The sequence below is a fragment of the Tamandua tetradactyla genome, chromosome 2, assembly GCF_023851605.1.
Source record: "Tamandua tetradactyla isolate mTamTet1 chromosome 2, mTamTet1.pri, whole genome shotgun sequence".
NCBI classification, from domain to species: Eukaryota; Metazoa; Chordata; class Mammalia; order Pilosa; family Myrmecophagidae; genus Tamandua; species Tamandua tetradactyla.
Window position 1 is genome coordinate 59,962,002 of NC_135328.1, and position 27,948 is coordinate 59,989,949.

General features: G+C 44.9%; 2 protein-coding genes across 11 annotated transcripts in view; both read right to left on the bottom strand.

Moving 5' to 3' along the window:
• Positions 1-55: 55 nt before the first annotated feature.
• On the bottom strand, positions 56-16,481 carry NPR2 (natriuretic peptide receptor 2). 4 transcript variants are annotated; one of them, XM_077147748.1, is made up of 22 exons: positions 15,704-16,481; positions 14,744-14,949; positions 9,467-9,580; positions 9,023-9,158; positions 8,681-8,775; positions 8,322-8,454; positions 7,770-7,854; positions 7,147-7,267; positions 6,910-6,984; positions 6,616-6,693; positions 6,292-6,396; positions 6,095-6,166; positions 4,250-4,409; positions 3,910-4,065; positions 3,663-3,831; positions 3,367-3,513; positions 2,753-2,876; positions 2,493-2,561; positions 1,020-1,194; positions 848-946; positions 472-563; positions 56-339 (listed from the first exon to the last, which is right to left on the bottom strand). In XM_077147748.1, the coding sequence occupies exons 1-22, from the start codon at positions 16,368-16,370 to the stop codon at positions 274-276; spliced, it is 3,144 nt and encodes a 1,047-aa protein (XP_077003863.1). In that variant the 5' UTR covers positions 16,371-16,481; the 3' UTR covers positions 56-273. The 4 variants fall into 4 exon arrangements, with proteins under 4 accessions (XP_077003863.1, XP_077003862.1, XP_077003865.1 ...); XM_077147747.1 differs by having other exon boundaries at positions 7,147-7,276; XM_077147750.1 differs by lacking the exon at positions 6,910-6,984.
• Positions 16,482-24,513: 8,032 nt separating this feature from the next.
• The window catches only part of RGP1 (RGP1 partner of RAB6A GEF complex), a 58,705-nt gene continuing 55,270 nt past the window's right edge, over positions 24,514-27,948 (bottom strand). For 6 of the 7 annotated variants that reach the window (XR_013170338.1, XR_013170337.1, XR_013170332.1 and 3 more), the window contains one exon: positions 24,514-25,803. The gene's annotated coding sequence lies outside the window, so the exon portion shown is untranslated. The remainder of the gene's footprint in view (positions 25,804-27,948) is intronic. The other variant, XR_013170335.1, reaches the window with a different exon arrangement.

A 27,948-nucleotide genomic window follows, 5' to 3' on the forward strand; every position in this document is an offset into this window, starting at 1 on the left:
AGACTGTGGTGTCATGACTTTTTTTGTTGTTATATATTTGGCCAAAATATTCTGGTTTAGATACAGATATTTACAGAGCATAGGGAGGAAGGGGACAGGCCAGAGGGGGGCAGGTATATGTACAATGCTGAGCTGCAAAGAGCAACAGTCTCCTGACTAAGGTGGTTTTTTGTACATGTTGGTTTCCATCTCTCATATAACGATGTCCATTTCTGGTATGTGGAGAGATGGTGGCCACTGCCCATTGGAGACTGACTTGGGAAGAAATGGGGTTTACAGAAGTCCAGCAGATCCTTTCCGCTCTCCTAGGAGCCAGTAAGTTCGCATCTTTCCTTTTCCCTGGAAATGAGAGAGCAGAGATAATTCAGATTCTTCTGTGTTATTCTCTTTATCTCCCTCTCTTACCCCATAATCTCCTTAATCGTTTTCATCCTCCCTTTCCATTACCCCTTCCCCATGGCCCACCATCACCTTCATCTCCACATCTCCCCGAAGCTCTAGCTGGAAGCATCCTAGCTCATCCAGGGCATCCTTGGTGGTAGAGGAGACATGGATCTTCAGGGCTGGGGAGGGAAGGGAGGATGGTGGAAAGAAGAGTCAAGGAAAAGGAAAAGATGCATGGGCAGCATTGGAGGGAGCTTTATCCAACCAACCACCTCTCAGAAGGTTCTCAGTCTCCCCAAAGCACATTTATGGGAACTAAAATACCCACTCCCTACCCCCCTACTTCACCCAAGGACAGGGATAGTTAGGAACTGTGTTCTCCCAAGTTGAGAAATCTGAAGGGACTCTGAAAACAAAAGGGCAAGATTGAGACTGAGACTGGAGTTGAGGGCTAATGTCTCACCTTGACCATTGGATTCCATTCGAGAAGCAGTATTCACCGTGTCTCCAAAAAGACAATAGCGGGGCATCTTCAGGCCAACAACCCCAGCACAAACTGGCCCTATTAGAAACAAATAGGTTGGGAGAGCCTGGGAAAGGTGGCAACTAGGGCTGGGGAGGAGACTTAGCCTTACCAGTATGGACCCCTATGCGTAACCTCAGCTGGTCATGGGGTCGGTGGCGAATGCGGAAGGAAGAAACTGCATCTAGTAATGCTAGGGCCATCCGAGCAATTTCTGGGGCATGGCGTTGACCATTTCGGCCTGGGAGGCCAGATACCACCATGTAGGCATCTCCAATTGTCTCCACCTGATTGGAAAGGGGATTAAGAGGTCACCTCTATCTGTATCACTGGGAATGGGGAACAGTACAAGACAAGCTGGACACCACTATAAATCATGCTGACAACCTGGGATGCCAGAACATTGACTAGAAAATGAGTGCCATGATCCCGAGAGTCCATGGGAAAGAAGGGTATCATGGGGATTTTTAAAACCTCCCTCCCCACCCAGCACCTGGTAAATACTCGGTAAACATTTGCTAAATGAGTGGATTCCTGTTCTGCAACAGGACATGGATAAATAGGCTCTGCTGTCAGGATGCAAGAAAACAGGGCTAAACCAAAGAGGACAAAGTGCAGGCGAAAAGGTAAAGCAGGCCCTCAGATTGCTCAAACTGTGAAAGGAGAAGAAAGATTTTTTAAGTATACTGTAGCTATGTAAGAGAATGTCTTTGTTTTTAGGAAGGACACACTCAAGTATTTAGAGATAAAGAAGCATTGTATCTGGAACTTAATAATTAGGCAAACAGGTAGGAAGGGAGGGAAAAAGAATAAGGGAGGAAGGAAGGGAGAAAGAAATTTGGATAGTAGGTTGCCTTTAAAAACAAAGCAAATGGAGGCAGATATAAACCACTGGTGAATGTGGGTAAAGAGTTCATGGGAGTACTTTGTTACAGTTATAACAGAGATGGTAGAATGAGTCCAAAGGGAAAGTAGAGGAAAGGATATTTATCTGCCTTGCGTACACAATGGTAGACACTTTCCATACTACAAACTATTATCCCCATCTCAGAGATCAAATAAGCGAGGTTTGAGGTGATTCTGTTTCTTGCCCAAGGCCACACAGTCAGTGACAAAACCAACATTCGATCCAGATCATTTTTACTGCAAAGCATAATGAAGTCCACCCTCTGCCAACTCAATGACTTCACCAAAAACTTTATAGCAGTTTTTTTCATAACTTGCCCCTCGCCCAACAAATCTTTCTGTACCCATATCTTGTATGATTCTTCCATATCTGAAGAGGACTACAGAAAGAGGTAAAATGAAAGGTTGTATTTATACACCCAGGCAAAGAAGTAGCAGTTAGATGCTAAACCTTGGGTAGTGATGGTTCTGGTCAGGGGAGCCTAAGGTTCACAAGAAATCAGACTGGAGTGTAACTAACTGTATACAGTTATAGCACCAGCATGGCATTTATCTACAAAGAGCACTACGATGCTGGAGACCCAGGAGAGAAAACTCATCCTGAAGGGGTAAGGTATGTGTGGTAGAGACGGATAGAGTTTTAAACAGGTCTCTTCAGAAGGGTAGCCCCAGCTCTCACCTTATAGACGTCAAAGTTGTCAATTATGGCATCAAAGCAGGTATACAGGTCATTAAGGAGTGTCACCACCTGACAGGGATGGGAAAGCAGAGGCCCTGAGGCTTGTGCCCAACTTTCTGAGAAGTCTCCACCCACAAGCCATAACAAGATATGGGAACTCCAGAACAAGCTGATCCTCCCTATTATTAAGGACCCCTATGCACCACTGAAGCACCCCCAGGCCTCTATCCCACTCCCTGCCTCTCACCCATGGCTCTCACCTGCATGGGGGTGCTCTCTGCCGATAAGGCTGTGAAGCCAACGATGTCACTGAAGTAAATGGTGACACTGTCAAAGGCCTCAGCCTGCACAGTCTCTCCCCGTTTTAGCTGTTCTGCCACTGAACTAGGAAGCAAGGGAGAAGTTTGAACCTAACCAGAGAAGGAAGGTAGGAACCGGAGAAAGAAGAAAGGGGTGTATGGTTGTAGCAGGAATGACCTCTAAAATGAAAGATGAGCTTGGTAGTGCAGGAAAGTGTCTGGAGAGACATTATGGTCTAGGGCAAGATAAGGTACACAAGTGATAGAGGTTGGGAGGGCATCCCTGGAGGTGATCCAACAAGTGTATGTAAAATAGTACCTCAAGTTAGGACTGTTTTACGTACACTTGCTGGAGCAAGGAAATGGTAGAGCAGTTTTTACCTAGGGATAGGAAGACAGAAGGCAGCACAGCTCATTTGGAGACAGAATGAATCTATAGTCAGAAGGGCTCACTGTTGGAAGATATATTAACAAAGCAGGGCTCTGGGGTTGAAAAGTTCTCAGGAGGTCAATAAGGCAGAACCTAGCACAGCAAAATCCCAAAGGAAAACTCAGGAAGAGGTTAAAGGTCTCACTGGGGTAGAATTTGATAGAGCAGAGCCTCAGCCTTGCGTTTCTCCTCCAGATAGGCCTGTGTGCGTTCCTCTACCAGTTTCTCCAGGTTATTGGCATACTGTTCCATTCGTAGCAGGAGGTTGTCCAATATGCTGGTGCCACCCTCTCTGGGGGAAGGCCAAGATATGGTACCTGCTCCACAGTTCCCAGGACTTCCTCCCCAACCCACCCTCTGGACCCACTAGCCCCACCTCATCCTCCCAGACTGATGAGGCTTCTATGCCTGGGGAACCCCTGTCCTTTTATGCCCTCTCACTTGTTAAAGCGGTGAATGAAGCCCTTAATCTGTCCAAAGTCTGGCCGCTCAGCTGGGTCCTGAGCCCAGCACCGCTCCATCAGCAAAACTAGTTCTTCATTCAGCTGGGTCCTATCAATGCTTGGCCGGAAATAGGGCCGCTGACCATTTCGAACCTTCTGGACAATCTCTGAGGGTGATAAAGTGTTTGGATGAAGAATAGGGCTCCTCAGGAGGAAGACGGTGTGTGTAGTGGATTGACTCTTACCTTTGGGGCTGAGGTCCAGGCCTTCTAGGTAGAAAGGACCACTGCGAAGTGCTATCTCCTGTAAGATGATCCCAAAGCTATAGATATCAGCCTTCTGCATGCCTGTGGTTGGCAAGGGGTTCCCACTGAGCACCTCAGGAGCAGTCCATAGCTTCTCTGAAAAGAAAGAGCAGGCTGGCCAAGTCCCCAAAATAGGGGACCCCCATGCCCAACTAGCTCATCCCCATAATGTTTCCCATGATACTATCACCCCATATCCATCTCCCACCCTCCTTAGATGGAGATGATCAGGGCTAGAGGAGCAGTATTTAAAGTGGGGGGGGGGGGGGAAGGGCCTCACTGGCATAGAGGGCGTGGCTGTCATCAGGCTCAGCAGTTGATCGGAAGCTGGCCAGGCCATAGTCTGTGATTTTGAGCACAAAGCGACTATCCACCACACAGTTGGAGGACTTGAGACTCCCATGGGATGCAATAATGCTGTTGTGGAGAAAGGCCATGCCCTGCAGGATACAGATCAAGTCATGGGATTGGATCATATCTAGATGGGGATACCCCTTCTCCACAGCATGGGAGTTAGCTAGCTGTCTGAAGTTCTTGGGACCATAAAAACAATGAGCTCATTGTAGAAGGCATCCTTTGCATGGTTTCTACCCAAGGAAGCAGGTAGAAAGGAAAGTCATTCATCCTTGGTACTATAAGTGGTATATCAGCACAGGAGAAATACTTAGGAGCAGGGACGAGGGGGGCTATCAGTTATTACCCTGGAAAGGGCAGTCTATCTTCTGAATAGTTAAAGGAAGAGAACTGTGAGGGTGAACTCCAAGATGGTGGCCTCAAAAGCATGACCACTAGTTAGAAAAACATGGCTTGAGATCTGGGCATCAAGAATAGTTAGATGCACCAAGGAAGAAGAACCAGTTGTAAACACTAATGCATTACCACATGTAGGCAAGTCAGGGTAGAGGAGGAATATGTTTGGCAAGAGGGGATGCTGAGCCAGAGAGAAAGTGGAGTAACCGTAAATTACAAAAATCTAAAAAATGGACAAAAGAAGGAGACAGTTGCCAAACTGATGCAGAAGCCTGAAACTTCTGGCCTATATCTTTGCCTGTGAGGGACTTATAAGTCAGGCCCAAAGAGGGCAGAGTGGTGCTTCCCAAAAATGAAACTCTGGAAGACCACTGAAGTCATCAGGTGGGACAGAAAAAGGATACAGCATTCCATACACTAACCCAAAACATCTCTGTCTAAACGTTTAGCTCTGAAATCTAAGCAAGTCTCTCTGAATTGTTCATTTTTATATAGTAGGCCTTTGATATTGACAAAGTCTTTGGGTATATCCAAATCTACAAATACATAAATGATTAGGTTTCAAGCTTTGTTCTAAATCACTTTTTCATCAAATCATGTCTCTTTCATGTGTCATTTATATTTTATTTAATCACACCCTTTACCTAATATTTTATCTCTCATTTCATGACAAACTTTGATCTGCAAAAAAAAAAGTATTTTTTAAATAACTTCATGAGAATTAAGCAGAGAAACCAAAGTCAGTTTTAGGAGGTAATGTGAGGTGAACCATTAGGCTTGCTCACTGGTTACAATACTTGCTTCTAAACTTTTGTCCAACTCATGCAAGGTTCAAATTTATGTGTCAGCAAATTCATGGAACTCTGAGTCACTTGAATTTAACTGAAACCTAGTATATTATATCAGAAGATACCAAAGGTTTGGTATAATTTTCATCTTAGTTTTACTAGTAAATGTTCTTTTTTCAGTTTTCTTTGAACAAAAGAGCAGGTATGCCAAATATTGTTCAGAAAGCAAATAATGAAAGGCAAAACAGGATAAAACTGTTTGGAGACCCCACTCATCTTTTCCCTAACAAGGAATTTTAATATATGTTCTTAGAAGTGAAAGAGATGATGGAGAGAGTTCTGAGATATTTGGGGCTGAAAAACAAAAATTCTTTACAGGTATAGGACTCCCTGTGTCAGAAAAATCATTACCCTCAATGATAAATCCCAGATCTTTTATTTACCCATTATTACTCAGTCATGGGAGTACGGTGAAATGGAGAAAATGGGATTTTCCGAGGACTAGATGGAGAGAAACTTAGCAAAGATGGAAAAATGGAGGCGTTTTAAAGTGGATAAGCTCTTCAGAAAGAGTAGGGAAGACTTACCTTAACAAGGTCATTAATAAGTGAGTATCGAAACATCCAGTCCAAGTTGATGCTGTCATTTTCCAAAATATCCTGGTAAGGGACATAGAACAGAGAACATGTCTGCCCTAGTCCCAATAGCTATCACTTGACATAGAGTCGATATGACTTTGGGCCAATCCCCCACCCCACCGTTGCCTCCTCCACCAATCCCTCACTTGTAAGCTCCCACGAGGACAATACTCAGTGACGATGCAAATGTTGGGAGGGTCTATGCAGGCACCAATGAAGCGAGTGAGATGATTGAACTGAACATCTCTCATCTAGCAGAAAAACACAATGGAAAGAAAAAGAGATAAGGAGCTAAAAATTCGATACAGAAACCTGCCACTATATGAGAAGCCCTTTCTCTTAGTTGTATCTACAACTTAAAATCATTTATAAATATGCCTTCTAGCCAATTTTCACATTCCAAATTCTTCACCTTCCTTCTTCCCCATGCCTATTTACCCCATGTCCTCAACCCGAGCTCTGTTACCTACATGTTTGAGTTCAAAGAGAACCTGTCGGGTCAGTTCAATGCGCTTCTTATTCACATGTTTGATGGCAACAACATTTCCCTGATGGTGAGAGTGAAGGGGGAAAAGTAAAATTAATATCAGAAGGAATTTCTGGATTCCTAGGCAATACTGGAGAACTGTGGGCGCATCCAGGAGCTCAGCTGGGCACAGAGAAAAGGAGTGGGGATGAGGGACAGAGGTTCATGGGCAGAGGTAGCAGATGGGGATGAGGCAGGATGAAATGGCAGGGAACAGAACAAGCAGATGACTGTTCACCTTGAAGTGACCGGTGTTGGCAAAGATCTGGTATTTCCCATGAGCTGTCATGAGCGAGCCGTAACTGGATCCCCGCTGGGGCCAAGGGCAACATGGAGGCGGAAGGATGAAAGGAACATTAGATGATGGTGGTAGTGCAGGGGGTATCATTACAGGCCAATGTGCTGGGGAAGGTCCAGGGTAAGAAAGGACAGGAACTCAGAGGGAGACAGAGGGACAGCTGAGACAAGGGCTCACCAGCGACAATGTGAGGCGACTGCCTGCCCCTTTATGATAACGTTCTGAATTGCCAAATTGCAGTTCTTCCCAGCGAATGCGCCACAACATGCTGGCCAGCTCCTTCTCCAGCATGAGTTTTCTGTAAGGACTGCACACCTCAGTTGACTGGCAAGCCCAATCCTGCCACCCCACAGGCCAACACTGGGGTTGCAGGGGCTTTCATGCAGCTCCTGAAGCTGCAATGATTACATCCAAGAGCGAGGACTGAACAACAAAGATGCATTTTCTGCATTTCTGACATATGCCATATGCTCATCACAGGCTCATGGTAGAAGTTACTTCTTAAAATGATAACAACCATGGAAAATTCACCTTTAAACTTAACCCCACTGAAAATCAACAGTATAACCAGACTGGAACTGAAAACTGAACAACACCTTAGCTAAAAGTTAACAAGGAGAAAGGTAGAAAGGATGATGTTGTTAAAGCTAAAAAAAAAAAAAAAAAAAAAGAGAAAAAAACCACCAAATTAAGAGGCCTGTTACCCCTACCCCGGGTATAGGGACCGCCTGGCCTCAGTCAAAAGGCTCTATGGGAATGGGGAGGGTAGGGAGCAAGTCAGTGGAAAGCCCAGAACTCACCGGAAAATGAGGAAGCTGGAAACACCAAACATGATGAAGGTGATTCCCGTGCCCAGAGCCACAATTGCCAGAGTTGAAAGTGGAGCTGAAGGGGAGAGACAGACCCTGAGAAAGACTTTGTGTGGAGTTGTAAGAACGGGGAGTGTGGTGATGCTTAGAGTACAGGAGTAAACAGATATCTTGGGGGAAAAAAGTAAGGAGGGAGGGATGTAAAAATAGCAGTGGTAAAAATGCAGTAAGAGGGCGGGCCGCGGTGGCTCAGCGGGCAAAGTGCTTGCCTGCTATGCCGGAGGACCTCGGTTCGATTCCCGGCCCCAGCCCATGTAACAAAAACGGAGAAACAGAATACAATAAAACAAGAAAATGTTTAAAAATGTTTCCCTTTCTTCCTTCCTTCCTTCCTTCTATCCTTCCTTCCTTCTCTCTGTCTTTCCTTAAAAAAAAAAAAAAAAAAAAAAAATGCAGTAAGAGTGAGGAGGCTAGTGAGGGTGAAGGCAAAAGAATGCAAAGCGAAGGGAGGAAGGATTGCTCCCAGTCCCTGCACACACCCACTTTTATCACAGGATGGGTCGTCCAGGTCAAAGGCACAGGGGGGATTGTCCAGGGGGGGAGCCCCCTTCACCCAAGGAATAGGTCGTCCTGTCCACCAAATCTGCTTCTCAGCTCCTGAGTAGTGGGCTGCAGGCTGTGAGGAAGGAGAGAACTAGGCCCACAGGCCTACTCACACCAACCTCCTCCCCAAGACTCAGCTATTTTGCTGCTTTTCTCCCCAACCTACCACCCACCCAGGCTGCAGCTCCAGCAGAGAGAATAAGTCCCTGCCTCTAGTGCCTTTGATTCTGTCCCCATCGAACCCTGGAAGCTGGCTTTTGCAAGACTCACATTCTCTTCCCTGCCTCCTCCCCCATCACCTGAAAGTCCCCAGAATCCAGGTCTCCCATGGCCCACAGGACAAAATCAGTCTCCCGGTCATTGTTCTTGTCCATAACAACCAATCCAGTTACACCTAAGATAGAAAAGAGTGCCCCTTTCTTTGAGATCTACCCTAGATCTCTCTCCTCTCCCCTCAATCCTTCCAATTACCTCAGAGTCTGACCCCTACCCACCTCCCTTCTTGAACATGTCTAACTCTGCTACATCCTCTGACCCCAACTAATTCACCCTCCTGATTCTGGTATCTGTATCTTCCCCTCCCCATTCCTCTCCTGAGCCTGATATCAGTCCTCCAGCTTCCACCTGTCCCTCCTCATTACCGTGGTATCTTCGTCCCTGCATCTTCTCCACAATGCGGAGTCCATCTTCCCGGGTGCCTCCTTCCTGTAATGTCTCATTCAGGACTTCAGCATATAGCAGGATCCCATCGTAGAAGCAACCAGCAATGAGGTTCATCTGGGGATGGCAACTTGAGCAATGCTCTCCAAATATCCTGAGAAGCCCTTTCCCCAGACCTCTCTCCCAGCCCTGGGGTTTCCTTCTACCTCTTCTATCTTCTTGTTTGCTTTCTTCCCTCCTCTCACTCCTAAAGTGCCATCCCTACCTGACTGGTCCCTAGAGAAGAAGGAAATATCCTGGATGGAAAGGGACAGTCCCCAAAGTGGGGCTTGTTCCAGGGCCAAGGCTTGATCCTTAGTTAGGGTAAGGAGCCCTTTCTTCCTCAAAACCTGGCCAGACTCTCAGGGAGAAAGTGATCTACTTACCAGAGAGGGGGCCAACTCCACACCAAAATCTTCCCGGGCTCTCATCAGCAGACGATGCTGGAATTCCTGATACTCAGGATTTGGGGGTTCTCGGTATGTGATCACCAATACTGTCTGTACCAATAGCACATAGGGGAGAGTAAGTAGGATTCAAGACACATTAGAAGAGGAAACAAGGCAGGATGGAGAAATGTGAGATAGAAAGTACAAGTTTGAAGGCTGAGAAGATACTTTGCTGAACTCTGAACTCATATATACTAGATATGATCTACTATATATGTGTGTGTGCGTGTGCGTGTGCGTGTGCGTGTTTAATACATCTAAGGAGAGAGCATGGCATAAGATGGATAGGAATGGTTCTGGAAAGTAGCATCTGAAAAATAGTGAAGTCAACTCCATCCCCAAAACCCAGCCCATCATCTTCCTGAACCACCCACCAAACAGGCCTTCCTGGCAGGCTACCACAACTCTCACAGCTCCTCTGCCACATCCTCATTGGGTACCATGGGCAATACTAATCAACAGCCCACCTCTAAGGTATGAAATGCTGCTGATGCTATCAGTAAAGTGTTTATTTTTTTCATTTTGGGCCACTTGAACACAGTGCTCAACCCAGTGAATTAAAGAGATTTCAGGCCCTGTGACAACTGAGGGAAATACTGAGACAATGCCTCCATCTGTGAAAAGCTGTGAATTCATTTATGTGTGTGTAACATCTACCATAAGCAGCACTGTGCAGCAATCTCGCGTGGTCCTACACGTCAGGAAGTAACAGGTATGTATCACAGAAAGAGTCATATGCCCACACAAAGTACATAATAAATCACGTGTGGTCTCAGCCATGCACACATCTCACCAGTACACAAGTCAGCGTGTCTCTGTCTCACCAAAGTGCCCTACCTGTTTCCCAATACCCTCACACACCTTCCCGCCTTAGTTGATAGACTGCCAGCCGCTGCCTCTGTCTCTGCCTCAGGCCCACATAGTCCCTGAGAACAACCTCTACTTTGGACAGGAAACTGGCATCAGCTTCAGGGAAAGACTTCAGTTTAATACATTTTGTGAATTGTGACTTTGTGAAATGATAGATTAAAATCTATTCATTTCTACTAGTTAATTCCTATCATAGGAAGTACATGTAGACCACAGAAACACTAGACATATCACATGTGATCTATGATATATCAATTCATTCCTGGCAGGAAATAATAATAAAGCCAATCTCTAATATACATTCATTATATTAGACTAGAGATTGCTTCAAGCTTACAAAGCTTTGGGTACTTGATTACACACTTCTAACACTCTCCCATTCTCAGGCAAAATAAAAAAGGTGTGTGGGGCAGGGTACTAAGGATAGGGTCAGAAAGTGTTCATCCAATAACACCTGTTCCAAAAATAAAAGAAAAATAGAAGGGTAGAACATGGTTGACGAACAATATGTCAGCAAGAGAACTGGAAAAAAATCAGACTTAACACAATTTACATTTCGATAAAAGCTGAAGATAATGGTTTTTTTTTAATACTAATTCTCTAGAATTTTTGGTCCTAGGACCCTTTATACTCTTTAAAACTATCGGGTGGGCCACGGTGGCTCAGCAGGTAAGAGTGCTTGCCTGCCATGCCCGAGGACCCAGGTTTGATTCCCAGTCCCTGCCCATGTGAAAAAAAAAAAAAATTATTGAGGACTCCACAGAGCTTTTGTTTACAAGGATTATACCTATCAATAGTTACCGTATTATAAATGAAAACCGGTAGATTTTTAACATACAACAGTACACGAGTACACCTTCCACAGCTGCCAGAGCAGCGACATCATCACCCTTCATGTAGCCTCTGGAAAACTCCACTATATGAGCATGGATGAACAAGAGTGACAAAAGCAAATAACATCTTAGTGTTATTTTTTAAAACAATTCTGATCTCATGGCCTCCCTAGAGGGATTTCAGGGACCCCTCCAGGATCCCAAGACCACACTTTGAAAACTGCTATGCTAAAATCTGTTTTGCTGTGGTTACAGGCAATTAAAATAAAAACAACAATAAAAAAACCTCCAAAGAGTTTCTGTGCTTACTCAGGGCTAAAGAGAAGGCGGCAAAGGTAAGTAATTGTTTCCCATTTCAAGGATAAATCCCAGGTGAAAATTAAAAAAAAAAAAGTAAAAGCTGCCAAAAATGGGTTTCCCTGTGGGTGGCTGGCCTGGAAGCCAGGCGTGCACCTCGGACATGTGTACCAGCAGGAACCTCCGAGGGCCCACCCCCACTGGGACTCGCAGCTCTGCAGCGCCAGGAGGACTGTCAACAGTGGCTGGATTTGATAAAGAATGCTATCTGAAAAGAGATTCTGCCTACACAGCCCTTGTTTAGTGTTCAACTTTGATTCTGACTGCCGTGTTCCCTGCGTGTAGCTGATTTCCATGCTGGTCACTCTGTTGTGACCTCTGCCTGGGTTTCTGACCCTCTAGTCCTCAATTGCCCAGGTTGAGCCTCTGGATTCTTAGAGCCTGGTCATTTGCTGATTTAGTTTCACTGCATCACTTATTCTCTATCTGGTTGATCATCTTAGTTTACAGTGCCTGCCAGCTCTATCACTGTCTAGATGAATTCTTAATCTTGTCCCTCCTCTCCCCAACATACCTCTTAATTCAACAAATGTGTATGAAACACTTACTACATGCTAGGTACCTGGAATACAAAGCTGACCATGATGGCTGCCCTCAAGCAATTTATGGCTTAATCGGAGAGAAAAGTCACATCAACATACTTAATTTGAGAGCCCTCTCCACCAAAGCTAACATGTAGCATAAGCTGGAACCTTTTCCTTGAGCATGACACCCTCCTGGAATAGCTATAAGCATCTGTATCAAGGCCTTCTTGCCCCTACTGCCACCTTTTCCAGGCTGCCCTCATCTGCGACCCCAGGGGACAGGTACCTCTGGGAGAAAGGCTCTGCCGAAGCTGACCACCCAACTTCCCTGACCCCTGCTCTAAGTGAGCATTAGAAAAGGATGACAATACTTTTGCCAGAGGACACCCTGTCACCCCCTTCCCCCAACTCCACCCCAAAGCCTTGGATTTCCCTTCACAGATTCTCGCCTTTCTATTTCCCATTTTCTTGTGTGGTAGCAAGAACTCCCTCTTGGTTTTTCTGCCTGAATAATCCCTAAAGTGAGTGGAAAAACTGAAGGTTAATTGATATAATTGTTAGCTAACTAGATCCCTCCCTCTCCTACTCGAAGTACTGGAGCTGGCAGGAATTCTCACACGAGAGGAGAGCTGTTTCTTCCCCAAAAAGAATGTCTTCCCACCTGAGAGGGTCACAGACACCTTCCTTGACCGCACCAGCTAAAAAACAATGCCCTTGTCATTTTCTTCTCATGCAACTCTATTCTTTCTGAGTAACGCCATAATTTGTTCTAAAATTTTTCTTTGCTTATTTGCATATTGTCTGTCTGTTCTACTAAATGTAAGTTCCAAAGAGGCAAAGAATACATTTGTTGTTTTCCACTGTAAACCAGGACCTAACACAGTGACTAGAACATAACAGGTGAATAAGTCAATCTTCAAATCAATCAATGAATGGACCGAACATTGATTAATTTGGTAGGTTTCATGATAGAGTTAAGCACAAAAGTAGGAAACTCAGTCCAACCTGGGGATTCGGGGATCATTTCCTCGAAGAGAAACTAGCTGATCTGAGTCTCCTGGAATCCAGACAGACAAAGGTGAGAAGGTTGTTTCAAGCAAAAATTATAGCATAAATAAAGCCTGTCCTGCCACTGCCTATGTTCAAGTGTGATAGTCATAGACTCACACTCAGGCATGAAAACAGATATGTCATTCACACCCAGACACACACTAGTCATCCAAAACCAAATACATAATCACAGCCACATAAAGCCTTACTCATCAGAGAAGAATGGCCACCCAAGACCAGCCCCTACATACATCTATTAGAATCAAAGCATCTCAGGGTTGAAAGGACATTAAAGTCATCCCATAAGCCACCTCAAATCCTTTCTGGAAAAAGGAAAGATATGGATAAATCAGAAACACTTAGGTACATAGGTTAGTGAAAAATTGGTGGGAGGATCAGGGAAAACTTCATGGACATGATTTTGAGAGGCAGAGATCTGGGGTCAGAGAACTAAGAATATTCAGACAAGGAGCAAAGAGCACAAAGACAGGGTAAGGAAGGGACAGGGGCCGGGGCATTTAGTGGGCTGAATTATTCAGATGAGGGGCACTAGGAGATAAGACTGAAAAAGTGGGTTGGGACCAGGTTGTAAAAGGTCTTAAATGTCATGATAAGGAATCAGCATTTTATTCTGTAAGAAATAAGTCACTGAATGTTTTGAGCAGAGGAGTAAAATGAACAGAGTCATGTCAATTTTCCCTACAAATTATTTCTAAAGTCCATTTCTTTCATTCCTACTATCATTACTCTAGTTCAAGCCCATTACCCCTCATGCCTTCCTAACGTACTACAGTTGGTCTCATGCCTTTAGTATCCTCTTCATCTAATCCAATCTGAATTCTCTCACCATATTCATCCTTCCAAAAACTTCACTGATCATAAATTCAAGTCCACGAACCTTAATTTTAGGTTCAGGGCTCTCCTTAATGTGATTATAGTTTTGCAACATTATTTCCTGTTTCCTGTATCTGCTTCAGATGAACTTTTATCAGGTCAGTGTCTTCTTGGTCACCCCAACAGGTCCATTCCTATCTTTTTTCCTTTTACTCAGGCTGCCTGGATTCTCTCTCCCACTCTATGAATATATCTGTCTTTAAAGTCACAATAGAGTTTTACTTTCCTTTATAAAGCCTTTCCTAAACCTGGCCCATACTGACTCTTGTCCTTAGGACACATAATCATATCCTTTCTTGTACTTGCTTCTAACTGTGCCACAATTATGCCTCATCTATCCAGAAAGGAGGAAGTCCTCCCAGGGGCTGGGAGCACATATTTTTCTGAACTTTCCTCTCCCATAGGAGAACCTACTACTGGCATTTAGGAAAGCTAGTGTTTGGGAATTGGGGAGATAGTCTTGGCAGAAACACTGAAAGAGTTGCAACGATGAGGAAGTAAGGAAGAATGATGCTAGACTTGGAAAGTCTCTGTTCATGTCCTTCCCGGAGCTCAGAATTCCTGTCCTTTACCTAGGGTTTATGTGGGGCACGGGGTCTTGTGAGAGATGGAAAATCACCAGTAAAGCACCTCTTCCCCCCCTCTGTCAAATGGTACCTGAAAGCTCAAAACGGCTCAAATGGTACCTGAAAGGCCTCTCTGAGGGCCTGGGCCTGCTCCCGGGTACTATTATCCTGCCAGGGCCGGCCTGTAGCACGCGTGGGGCCTGCGCGGAGACTCTCGCCAAAGACATCCAGGTAAAAGAAGACATAATCCCCATTGGTCAGGTTCTCCCTCTGGGCCTGAAGCAGGATCTCATGCAGCATCTCCAGAGGGCCGCAGATATACACAACTGGAGCAGGTACATGACAAAGCAGAACCCTGAGAAAGTATCCAGGTTCCCCAAACAGCCCCCTCTCTTTCCATCTTTAGCAGGAAAGGGAGCAGCACCCTAGCCCGTCAATCCATTTCTCCCCCTTGCAACTCTATGTCTTAAGTGCCTTGGGGGCCATATTTGCCATCTGGCAGAAGGTCAGAGCCTGGATCCAGACCCCAGGGGAAGGGAGCTATCCCACTCAAGCCCCTCCTCATTCCGGAGCCTGACTTGCTGCTCACCACCCAGCCCTCTTCATCACTGCCTCCTCCTCCCAGCCTGTCCCTAGGCTCAAAGGCACTGACTGCTCACTGACTGCCCAGACCTGATTGTGGAGTCCTCACGATTTTTACGCTGCCAAGGGGCCTTGGTGCCTAGGCTGGGCAGTCTCTGCTCGCAGACAGGGACACACATCACAGTGGCATTAACCAAGTCACTACTCCAGGACACTCACATTACTCCCCAAACTCAGTAATCCCCAGATCCCATGTTCTCCCCATGAAAGCTCCAGCCCTCATCTCTTATTCCTTGTTTACATCGGCCTGTGAAGTCCACATGCTCTCCCCAGAACGCCTTAGCCCTCTCACAGATGCTCTGTCCACATGTGCTTCTTGATCCCAACCACTATGCACAGCTCCTCATTGCCCGTCTCCATCCAGTTTCCCAGTGCCGAGCTCCAGGGAATATAGTGGCCCTCCTCCCCCATCCCCCCGAGGGCCGGGGCCACACTCACTGCGCCCGTTGGCCCGGATGAAGTGGGTGGCCTGCTCAGGGCCCCCCGGCTCACGGGCATACACCTGGTGCTGCACACTGAGGTTGCTGCCCTGCAGGGCCTCAAAGACTCCCTCGATGGTGAAGTAGTGAGGCCGGTCATCTGTGCGAGCATCCAGATACAGCAAGGCAGCACGGGCCGTCCAATTGAAGTGCCCATGCAATGTCACTACAAACTCACCCAGCTTGGGAGCAGAGGGGCCAGTGCGAACCAGGGTACGGTAATGCTCATTCTTAGCTGCAAAACCAGAGGCCACAGCACCCGCAGTCAGCAAGGGAAGATGCCAGTGTGAGGCAAAGCGGGCCACAGAGGCAGCGGGGTACACGCAACCGGGGCCCAACAGCAGGTCGGGGTCATGGTACAGCTTGAGGTCCACAGCGCGCAGAGGTGCCAGGTACTCGGAGCAGGCGCCGTCTAGTTCAGAGCTGACAAACCGCAGGTCCACGGGCAGTGCCCGGCCCAGCGTCTCCACTGCTAGTGCCACAGCAGGACCCACTCGGGGCCAGGCCCAGGCATAGCTCAGGTTGTGTTCCGGCAGCACCACTGCCAGCGTCAGGTTCCGCACCCCAGGAGGACGCACCCCACCTGCCAAGGCTGCCACCAACAGCAGGAGTGACGGCAGTGCCATGGGGATAAAGCAGCAGCCCCACCCCTCCCAGAACCTGGGGCTACTCGGGCCTACCAGGGAGGCACAGGCACCACCCAGTCTGGAACTAGGGAAAGAGGGCCAGGAAGAGAAGTAAGGATGAGCTAAGTCGGTGGGGATACAGAAATGCGGGCTACTGAGGAGAGGAGGAGGAGGTGGGAGGGAGCCTTGGGCGTGGGTAAGGAGTGGGTCTAGCAGCCTACGGCAAGGATGGAAGACTAAGAGTAGGGTGACAGAGGGTGGGAGGGACCAAGGGGGCCTGCAGCTGGGATGGGGACAGTGAGAGGTGAAGTGGCCTGATAAATTTAAAGCTGAGAAGGAAAAGGGGAGACTGGGATGGGGTGGGGGTGGGGGTAGGCTGGCACAAAGAACCGGCCTGGGGGGACCTCACAGCTGAAGGGGACAGGAGGGCAGGGAGCTGCGAAAAACAGGACCAAGGGGGTAAGGTGGGAGGGTGCCCGCGCCGCGGAAGGACTGGGACCATGGGCAGGCCGGGAGCGAAGCGAGGCCTGGGCGAGAGGGGAGGGAAAGGCAAGGGTGAATCTCCCCGTGAAGGCTTTTCCTGAAGCTCCTGCTGGGACTAACGGGCCCCGGGCGCCGGTCCCATCCGGAGCTGCGGCGGCCCCGCCCGTGTCCCAGCTCCTCTCTGCTCGGCTTCTTCTGGGCCCGGGCGGCCGGCGCTGCCGGGCGCTTCCTCCCGCCCCCCGCCTGGGCCCCGTGCGCGCCGCTCGTCCAGGTCAGGTCGCCTCGGCCCGGCCCGTCTCTGCTCGCTGCGCCGGCGGCGGCGGCCCAGTGTGACTCCCCGGGCAGGCCGCCTGCCCCCGCCCCAGCCCAGTGACTTACCCCGCCCCCTCCCCCACGGCCCCTCCTCCTCCCCCTCCCGGCCCCACCCGCCGGCGCCTGCTGTCTCCCCCCTGCCCCCCAACCCGGCGCCCAGGGACTTCCCAGTTCTCAAGCCCACCCCAGTGAAAACTCGGCGACTCCGCACAAGGGCGTCCCCTCACTCTAAGGACCTGCTTCTGTGCCCCCCAAGCCTCTGGTCCACCTCGCCGCTCTCTTCTCATTTTGCATTTCCCTACCACCCCAGGGCCTCTCCTATCCCCCTCGCTTAATCCGCTCTTCTTAGGGCCCCCTTTCTTGACTCTCCTGAGTCCCTCAAACACTCCAGTTTCCAGGAATCCCCAAATAATTGGTATCCTCTCTAGTCCTTCACCCATAAGCCATACCACCCTTCTCATTGCTGGAAACCTCTCACTCCAAGGGTAAGACATGCCCCCCACTGGAAGAAAGACCCCTTGACTGATAGATTTTTTTCAGGACTGAGTCTCCTTATTCCTTGGGCCTCAACCCTCACACGTGCCTCTGCCTGTCACCACACCCCCTCTTGTGCCCTCCCCAAGTCCTCAGAGGCCCACTTTGCCCTCTAGGCTTCACACACCATCTGCTCCGGGGCCAAAGCCCAGGATCAGCTTCTACTTTCTTTTGTCTTCCAGCGCAGCACAAGCTGACTGCCTAGGCAGAACGCGCACCCAGCAATGGAAGCCCATTGCAGCCCCATTGGGCTCCACCCCCTCCCAAGTGTCCAATCTAGAAAGCCCACCCAAGGTACCTTATTTCTCTAGTGCTGATCTGACCCTGAGGAACAGCTTGTGAGGGATGCTATTATGGCTGTTGGGAGGGAGTTATGGGACCTTGGGGAGTTTTTCTCAAACTGTCAGGAGATGCACATAAACCCACTCTCCTCCCCCTACAGAGAACTACAGTGTCCCTCACCCTTCAAGCCACTTCTCCCAAAATCAGAGTGCCAAGAAACTGAGAGAGCTGCTTGCAGAAGGTGGAGGGGGTGTGTGGGGGGGGGGGGGGGAATGGAGAGAGAGGAGGGGTGCAGTTTTTTTTAGATGAAGGTGCCACCTAGTGGCTTTTGGGGGAAATTAAGGACAAATCCATTTTATTCTTAGGTTTGATATTTATTTATTGAACACTGGTTGCCTTACACATGTTGTAGGGGTGTATGCAAAGACAACTGAATGATACAGACCTTACCTTTGAGGAGCATACCATCAGACACTCTAGGGCTCAGAGGACAAAGGCAAGGATCCCAGCAATGCCTCTTGGTCCTTAGGACAGCTCCATCTAACACGGTGGGATGGTAACTCTAGTTCCAGGCTCCCAGCATTGTTAATGAAAAAGGATTCTGTCCTATCTTGGCTAGGAAAAGAAGGATGGAACAAACAGATGACGGAACAACCAGAAAAAGACGTGGCTCTAACATTAGATAGAGGCTCAACCAAATAATAAATGACCTTTAAAGAGCAGAGCAGAGATTAGAATCCAGGTTTCCTGAACTCAAAGGCAGGGCTTTTTACAGATATTCTTCTAACACATGGAACTTACAGTGTGAAGTCATGTTTACAGTTTAATGGCCTCTTAAGACCCTGCCAGGCAAGTCTCTCTAGAACATGTGCAGTCCCCAGTGAGGACCAGCAATGCTGTTATCCAGACTCCCAAACAAGTTCACATGCATGTTATATCATTATTCTGAATATTCAGGACAACTCTTCATTACGTTCAGGACTCAACTTTCAAGAATGTTGCCCCTTTCCCCTTCCTTCCAACTGGCAACTGAAACTAGAAAGTGGGAAGGGGCAGGGAGATGAAAGTTAAATCACTTAATATAGTTTCTTATTAGCATCCACTGAAAGGTTTTTGTTTTTCACTTGGGGTCGGGAGGCTAAAAATATTAGATAAAAGATATCTTTGATTATATTTATATTCCAGTGATCCAAGTAATCACTGCTTTCATTGACATGGACAATAAGATTTTGCCTCTATGTAGTGGCCCCACTGAAACCCATACAAAGCCTAGGAAATCTATGGATTTTTCTCGCCTGAGCAGCACCCAGCTAGGGTCCAATCTTCTCTGTGTAGAGTCAGTATGGCCTCCTTCTTTTCCATAGACACTCCTATAATCTCTCCTGGGATGAGGCCAGCTCATTTCCAGGTCTAGATCTAAATGCAGAACATCAAATTGGCTAGCTTCTAGAAACTGCTGTGGTTTCCAAACTGCTCTGTTACTTAGTGGAAAGAAATCCTAACTCCAGTCACACTCAAGCCAAAGGAATTTCAAGACCCTAGCTCAGTTCTGAGACCACCATGCCTAATCTTCTCCAATTAGGCTCCAATGCCCCAAACTGACCACCAGTTCAGTGCTGAAGATTTCACAGCTAAATCTGGATCATCAGGTTTGCACTAAATTGGAGCATGCCTCCCAGGCTGGTAGGATTCTAGAGAAAGAAAATGCTTTTCAGTCTTCTCTCTGTTTGACTGTTCTGATCTGCAGAAAAAGGCTTTGGCTATAGGAATATCTTGTTTTGTTGTGCTTTACTTTATTGCACTTTTCCAGATATTGTGTCTTTTGCAAATTGAAGGTTTGTGGCAACCCTGCCTCAAGCAAGTCTGTTGCCACCATTTTTCTAACAGCACACATGCTCCCTTTACGTCTCTGTCACATTTTGGTAATTCTTGCAATATTTCAAACTTCTTCATTATTACTATATCTGTTATGATGATCCATGCTCAATGATCCTTGATGTTATTATTATAATGTTTTGGGTCACCATGAACCACACCAATATAAGACAGTGAACTTAATCGATAAATGTTGTGTGTGATCTGCCTGCTCCACTGACCAGTCATTCTCACACCTTGCTTCTCCTCAGGCCTCCGTATTCTGTGAGGCACAACAATATTGAAATTAAACCAATTAATAACCTACAATGACATTTAAATATTCAAGGGAAAGGAAGAGTCACACATATTTCATTTGAAATCAAAAGCTAGAAATGATAAGGCTTAGTAAGGAAGGTATGTCAAAATCCAAAATAGGTTGAAAGGTAGGCCTCAAGCCAAATTGTGAGCCGAGTTGTGAATGTAAAGAAAAAGCTCTTGAAGGAAATCAGAAATGCTATTTCAGTGAACACACAAATGATAAGAAAGCATAACAGCATTATTGCTAATATGGAGAAAGTTTTAGTGTTCTGGTTAGAAGATCAAGCCAGCCACAATATTCCTTTAAGCCACAGCCTAATTCCAGGCAAGGCACTAATTCTCTTCAATTCTATGAAGACTGAGAGACATGAGGAAGCTGCAGAACAAAAGTTTGAAGCTAGTAGAGATTAGTTCATGAGGTTTACAGAAAGAAGGCATCTCCATAACATGAAAGTGCGTGGTAAAGCAGCCAATGCTTCAGCAAGTTATCCAGATGGTCTAGCTAAGATAATTGACAAAGCTTATTCCATTAAACAACAGATTTTTAATGTAGATAAAACAGCCTTCTGTTGGAAGAAGATGCTATCTAGGACTTTCCTAACTAGAGAGGAGAAGTCGAAGCTTGGCTTCTAAGCTTCAAAGGACAGGCTGACTCTCTTGTTAGGGATTGTGCTAGTTTGAAAGGATGTATGGACTCTAGAAAAGCTACGTTTTAATCAAAATTCCATTTCGTAAAGGCAGAATAATTCCTAGTCAATACTGTATGTTTGAAACGTAATCAGATCATCTCCCTGGAGATGTAACCCAATCAAGAATGGTTGTTAAACTGGATTAGGTGACGACATGTCTCCACCCATTTGAGTGGGTCTTGATAAGTTTCTGGAGTCCTATAAAAGAGGAACATTTTGGAGAATGAAGGAGATTCAGAGAGAGCAAAGCAGAACGACATAGCCACGAGAAGCAGAGTCTATCATCAGCCAGCGACCTTTGGAGATGAAGAAGGAAAATGCTTCCTGGGGAGCTTCATGAAACAGGAAGCCAGGAGAATAAGCTAGCAGATGATGCTGTGTTTGCCGTGTGCCCTTCCAGAGGAGAGAGGAACCCTGACCGTGTTCACCATGTGCCTTTCCAGATGAGAGAGAAACTCTGACTATGTTCGCCATGTGCCTTTCCACTTGAGAGAGAAACCCTGAACTTCATTGGCCTTCTTGAACCAAGATATCTTTCCCTGGATGCCTTAGATTGGACATTTCTATAGATTTGCTTTAATTGGAACATTTTCTTGGCCTTAGAACTGTAAACTAGCAACTTATTAAATTCCCCCTTTTAAAAGTCATTCTGTTTCTGGTATATTGCATTCCGGCAGCCAGCAAACCAGAACAGGGATTAATGCAACTGGTGACTTTAAATGGAAGCCAGTGCTCATTTACCATTCCAAAAATCCTTAAGCTCTTACAGATTTTGCCAGAGGTGGGGCAAGATGGCAGCATAGGGAGGTGTGGAATTTATTCAGTCCTCTAAGGTAGCTGGTAAATAGTCAGGAACTGTCCAGAACAACTTTTGGGGAGAATTCCATGACTAGGCACACAATGTACCCAGTCTGGAATGGGTGGAAGGGCTGAAATCACAGCACAGAATTTTAAGTAAAATAGGATAGGAAAAGTACAGAGTCAAACTGTGGAGACTGGCACTCCTCCCCCACTGACACAGCAGGCTGTTTTGGAGACACTTTCTGTGGGAAAAAGCAGCAGTTTCTACTAGGAGCAAGACAAAGAGAGCTCAAGCAATTTTCAATTGCTGATTTAATTAACAAATTCGGACTGCTGAATACAAGCTCCAAACACAGACAAACCCAGAGCAAACATGAAAGTCACCCTGAGGTCTCTCTCAGCAAAGAGAAGGTAGGGCTGGCAGGAAAAAAAATAAGCAAACAAAAAACGGAGGCTTTTGGAGTCAGTTGAGCTCAGAATACTGGAAAAGAGCTGTGTCCCAAGAAAAGAGACACATAGAGCTGGGTACCAATTCCAACTCTTGATTGGCAAACCTAGGGGCCTGGAGACTGGCTCTGAAAAGGATATTTTTTAACTTTTTTATCAGCCCATTAAAAAAAATATCTTAGGCATTTTCAATTGTCAACACTGACCCAGACAAGGGCAGAATTAAGGTATATTTGAGAGACAAAGTAACTAGTTAAGAGAAGGAGATAACTTCTTAAAGGGCATATCTTCCCCAAGAAAAGAGAGGAAGGCAGGGCCCAGCACAAATAGTGACTCTCATTCAGAGAATTCAGACCCCAGGGTCTGGAAAACAGAAACAGCTTAAGCCTGCCTTCTACCTCAGCCTCTGTCTCAACTATGCCTCTGGTAGGGAGAGGATCTGCTGAGAACTAAAGGCACTACACCACTTTAAGCTGATGGGGGTCTGGGGACTGATAAGTGCCACCTGCTGGGCAGGATAGGAAAAGTGCAGAGTCAAGAGGCTTCACAAGAAAGACTGGCAATTAAAAAAACCCAAAGACTGCTGGGCTTCATCCTTGGGGAAACTTGATACTGATTACACCCTCTTCCTGAGACTTGAGCCTTGTCTGGGAAAAGCTGATTGGAGTCAATCATATCTGGGGAGACTCCTCAAAAAAAAGACTCCAAACAGGCAGAGCAAGAACCAGAAAAACAAGAGCTAAAAAAAATTCTTATCAATTAAACAGAAGCTAAGCTAGAGATCTAGAATAAGTTGAACTGAATGCCAAATAACCAATAGAGAACAAAGCCAACCAACAAGAAAACCCTAGGTAAAAAGAGAAAATGATCTCCAGAATAAACTAATCAAGGAAATCAGATACCTAGACATCAGAAAAAAAAAAATCATGAATCATACTAGGAAGAAGCAAGATGGCTGAGTCAAAGGATCAAATTAACTCTTCAAATGAGTAACAGGAGTTGAAACAACTAATTAAAGATATTCAGACAAATCTAAATCAAATCAAAAATCAAATCAATGAGGCGAAGGAAAATATAACAAAAGAGATGACAAATATAAAGAAGGCACAGTGTGACAATACAGAAGAATTTGAAAGCTTGAAAAAGCAAATGGCAGAACTAATGGGAATGAAAGACACAATAGAAGGGATGAGAAACACAATGGAGACATATAACAGCAGATGTGAAGAGGCAGAAGAAAGGATTAGTTGAACTAGAGGGAAGGGCATCTGAAATCATACACACAAAAGAACAGATAGAGAAAAGAATGGAAAAATATGAGCAGGTTCTCAGAGAATAGAATGATGTGGTAGTTAGATTCAGTTGTCAACTTGGCCCAGTGAAGGTACATAGTTCTGTTGCTGTGGACATGAGCCAATGGTACGTGAACCTCATCTGTTGCTCATTACATCTGCAGTTGGCTAGGAGGCATGCCTCCTGTAATGAATGATGTTTCATTTAATTGCCTGGTGCTTAAATGAGAGAGCGCAATGTAGCACAGCCCAAGCAGCTTAGCATATCTCATCTCAGCACTCGCAGTTCAGCCCAGGCCTTTGGAGATGCAGAAAGAAATCACCCTGAGGAAAGCTGTTGGAACCCAGAGGCCTGGGGAGAAGGCCAGCAGAGATCACCCTGTGCCTTCCCACATAAGAAAGAACCTCAGCTGAAAGTTAGCTGTCTTTCCTCTGAAGAATTGATGAAATAAATCCCCTTTTATTAAAAGCCAATCCATCTCTGGTGTGTCGCATTCCAGCAGCTAGCAGACTAGGACAAATGACAATATGAAATGCATAAATATACATGATATATGTATCCCTGAAGGAGAAGAGAAGGGAAAAGGGACAAAAAGAATAATGGAGGAAATAATCACTGAAAATTTCCCAACCCTTATGAAAGACATAAAAATCTCAGAGCCAAGAAGTGCAGCATACCCCAAACAGAATAGATCTGAATAGACCTACTCCAAGACACTTACTAATCAGACTGTCAAATGTCAAAGACAAAGAGAATTCTGAAAGGAGCAGGAAAAGTGTTCCATCACATGTAAGGGAAGCTTCATAAGATTATGTGCTGATTTCTCAGCAGAAACCCTGGAGGCAAGAAAGCAGAGGTATGATATATTTAAGATACCGAAAGAGGATAAGTGCCAACAAAGAATTCATTATCCAGAAAAACTGTCCTTCAGAAATGAGGGAGACTTTAAAGTATTTTCTGACTGAGAGTATTTGTGAATAAGAGACCTGGTCTACAAGAAAAACTAAAGGGAGCACTATAGGCAGATAGGAAAAGACAGGAGAGAGAGGTTTGGAGAAGAGTGTAGAAATGAAGACTATATGTAAGGGTAAAAAGAGCACAATATTGAAGTATAATGAACAAAGCTGAGTGTGAGTATGGTTGAAAGAGGAAGGCTAGGAGCATGTATGGCACCAGAAGGAAAGATAGAGGATAAAAATTAGGACTGCATAACTTAGCAAAACCTAGACTGGACAATGATCATGACTAAATGTACAAATTTAAGAAAGTTTATACATGAACAAATGAATGTCAAAATTGCAAGATGCTGAAAATGGAATGGTATATGGAAAAATTACAATCAATGCAAACCAGGGTCTATAGTTAATGGGAACGTTATGATATGCTTTAACTGTAACAAAGGCAATACACCAAAGCTAAATGTCAACAAGAGGGGGATAAGGGAGGGGTATGTGATTCTTGGTGGTGATGGTGTGGTGGTGTTTCTCTTTTTTATTTTTGTTATCCTTCATTTTTTCCATCTTCTTTCTTTATGGAAGAAGTGGAAATATTCTCATACAGATTGTGGTAGTGAATGCATAGCTATGTAATTATACTGGGAGCTACTGATTGTTTACTAAGGATGGATTGCACAGTGTGTGAATAAAACTGTTTCAAAAATAAACAGATAGATACAAGTGCTAGATAAAATGTGGAGAGAGAGATGTATCTATTTACTGTTGATAGTGAAGTAGAATGGTGCAGGACTTCTGGAGGGCAGTGTGGTGATTCCACAGCGGCCTAAGGATAGGGTTGCCATATGATCCTGCAACCCCATTATTAGATAAACACTTGGAAAGAACTGAAAGCGGGACATGAATGGATATTTGCACACTGGTGTTTATGGTGGCAATATTCACAATTTGCAATGGATGGAGATGGCCTAAGGGTATACTAACTGATGATTGGAGGGTGAACTGTGGTGTATGCATACAATGGAATATTGAGTAGCTGCAAGTAAGAATGAAGCTATGAGGCATGCAACTAGGCAAATGAACCTTGAGGGTATTATGTTGAATGAAATAAGCCAGAAACAAAAAGAGAAATATTGTAAGCCTTCACTAAATTGGACCAACCGAAATGTGCAAAGTCTTAAAATTTAATCCAAGAGCATAGATTATCAGGTGATAGAATGTGGACAGAAATCAGGCAATCAGTACAGAATGTTCAATAAGCTTTATTGTAAAGGTTCCTAGATTGTAAGCTCTTACAGCACTCACATCCATTCCCAAGTTTTAACTCTTATTTCTAAATTAGGAGATGCTGAACTCTTCATGTATAACCTGGTCATTCTCTGGAACTTTGAGTATCTGTGTGACACCTGAGACTTAGAGTTAGAGTTCTGTAGTTCTGAAAGTCAGCATTATCCCATGCAGCAACTGTTAAAGAAATTGAAAAAAGAGATCAAACTTCAATTACAGATATGAACGAAGCTGATCTGGTTAGGAATAAGGTAAATCAGAATACAGGGTTAAGGATGATATTGACTGTATTTTAAAACTTTAGCTTCTGTGTGAGACCAAAGGAAGAGATATTTACTTGGTGCAAAACTTATATTTTCTATAGCTAATGGTCTCCTGTATGGTCAGTTTATTCAAACAACATAATTATATGGAAGCTTGAATAGGGAATGAGATCTTGTTATTTTGCACAGGTTAATATAGTACCCTGATACATTCCAGAATAATTTGGGAAGAAAATAAAAAATTATTTGCAAAATCCCTTTGAGGGACTGGGAAAAAATAAGGAAATATTAAACTTCCCTATCTGGGGAATTTCTGATATTCTATAAATATTAGGGCCTATCAATTTAATAAGCTGAGCCCTTGATCTTGGAACTTGCCCTTATGAAACTTATTCCTGCAAAGGAGAAGCTAAGCCTACTTACAATCATGCCTAAGAATCACCCCCAAAGAATCTCTTTTGTGGCTCAGATGTGGCCTCTCCCGCTAAGCCAACTCTGCAAGTAAACTCACTATCCTCCCCATCACATAGGCCATGGTCCCCTGGAAGGTGCCAGGTTTTGGCATTGTGGGATTGATAAAGACATGACCAAAACAGGGAAAAGAAATGAAACAAAATAAAGTTTCAGAGGCTAAGAGATTTCAAATAGAGTCAGAAGGTCATTTTAGAAGCTATTCTTATGCATTATATAGACATTGTTTTTTAGTTCCTAGTGTATTAGAATAGTTAGAAGGAAATACCTGAAACTATTGAACTATAGTCCAGTAACCTTGATTATTGATGATGACTGTACAACTACATAGCTTTGTGTGAACATGTGATTGTAAAAACCTTGAGACTGATGCTTCCTTTATCCACTGTATGGGCAGATGAGTAAGAAAATAAAGACTAAATAAATAAATAAATAATGGGGGAGAGGACTAAGGAGTATGGGATGGTTTGGGTGTTCTTTTTATTTTTATTTTTAGTATTTTGTAGTAATGAAAATGTTCTAAAATTGATTGCGGTGGTGAATGCACAACTATATAGTGATACTGTGAGCCACTGATTTTATACTTTGGATGATTATATGGTATGTGAATGTATCTTAATAAAATTGTACTTTAAAAAGAATTATGCTATATCTACTCTGCCTGTGCTCTATAAATGGATAACAAAACCTGGATAACAGCAAGCTGTTTACAACATGGTTTACTGAATATTTTAAGCTCATTGTTGAGAACTGCTCAGAAAAAGAGATTCCTTTCAAAATATTACTGCTCATTTACAATGCACCTGGTCACTCAAGAACTCTAATACAGATGTACAATGAGATAGGTGTTGTTTTTCATGCTTACTGATACATACAATGTCCATTCTGCAGCCCATGGATCAAGGAATCATTTTGACTTCAAGTCTTATTATTTTAAAAAATTTTCCACTGAATGAAGCTGCATGTGAGAATGATAGAGGGAGGAGGGCTGGGGACATAAATGAAATCAGAAAGAAAGATAGATGATAAAGACTGAGATGGTACAATCTAGGGAATGCCTAGAGTGTATAATAATAGCGACTAAATGTACAAATTTTAAAAATGTTTGTGCATGAGGAAGAACAAAGGAATGTCATTACTGCAGGGTGCTCAAAATGGATGATAATTAATATTTTAAAATTTCACCTTATGTGTGAGACTAAAGCAAAAAAATGTTTATTTGGTACAAAATTTATATTTTGACTAGTGCATTGCCTAATATAACTTGTGTAGATACCTGGATTGAACACCATAAGTACTTGGGATCTTGGGTAGGACATGAGATTTTGTTGATTTGTCCAGAATGATGCCCCGATGAATCCCAGAGTGATTTGATCAGTGAGTGGAATAGTATTTGCCAAGTCCCCTTCGGGGAATGGTGAGAACGGGGAGAAATTCAACTTCCCCAAGTTGAATTTTTGATGTTCTCACAAGCATTCTGGGCGGCCAGGGCTGTAGGCTGAGCCCCCAGTCTTGGGATTTGTTCATATAGGGCTTGGTTCCACGAAGGATAGGTCAAGTCTACTTGAAATTTGGGCCTAAGAGTCAC

Coding starts and splice junctions, on each gene's coding strand:
- NPR2 (XM_077147747.1), bottom strand. CDS start 16,370: ATGGCACTGCCGTCACTCCTGCTGTTGGTGGCAGCCTTGGCAGGTGGG. Junction 6,985..7,146: donor GTCGCCTCACATTGTCGCTG/GTGAGCCCTTGT, acceptor CCTTGGCCCCAG/CGGGGATCCAGTTACGGCTC. Junction 340..471: donor GGGGAGATGTGGAGATGAAG/GTGATGGTGGGC, acceptor TCTCATTTCCAG/GGAAAAGGAAAGATGCGAAC.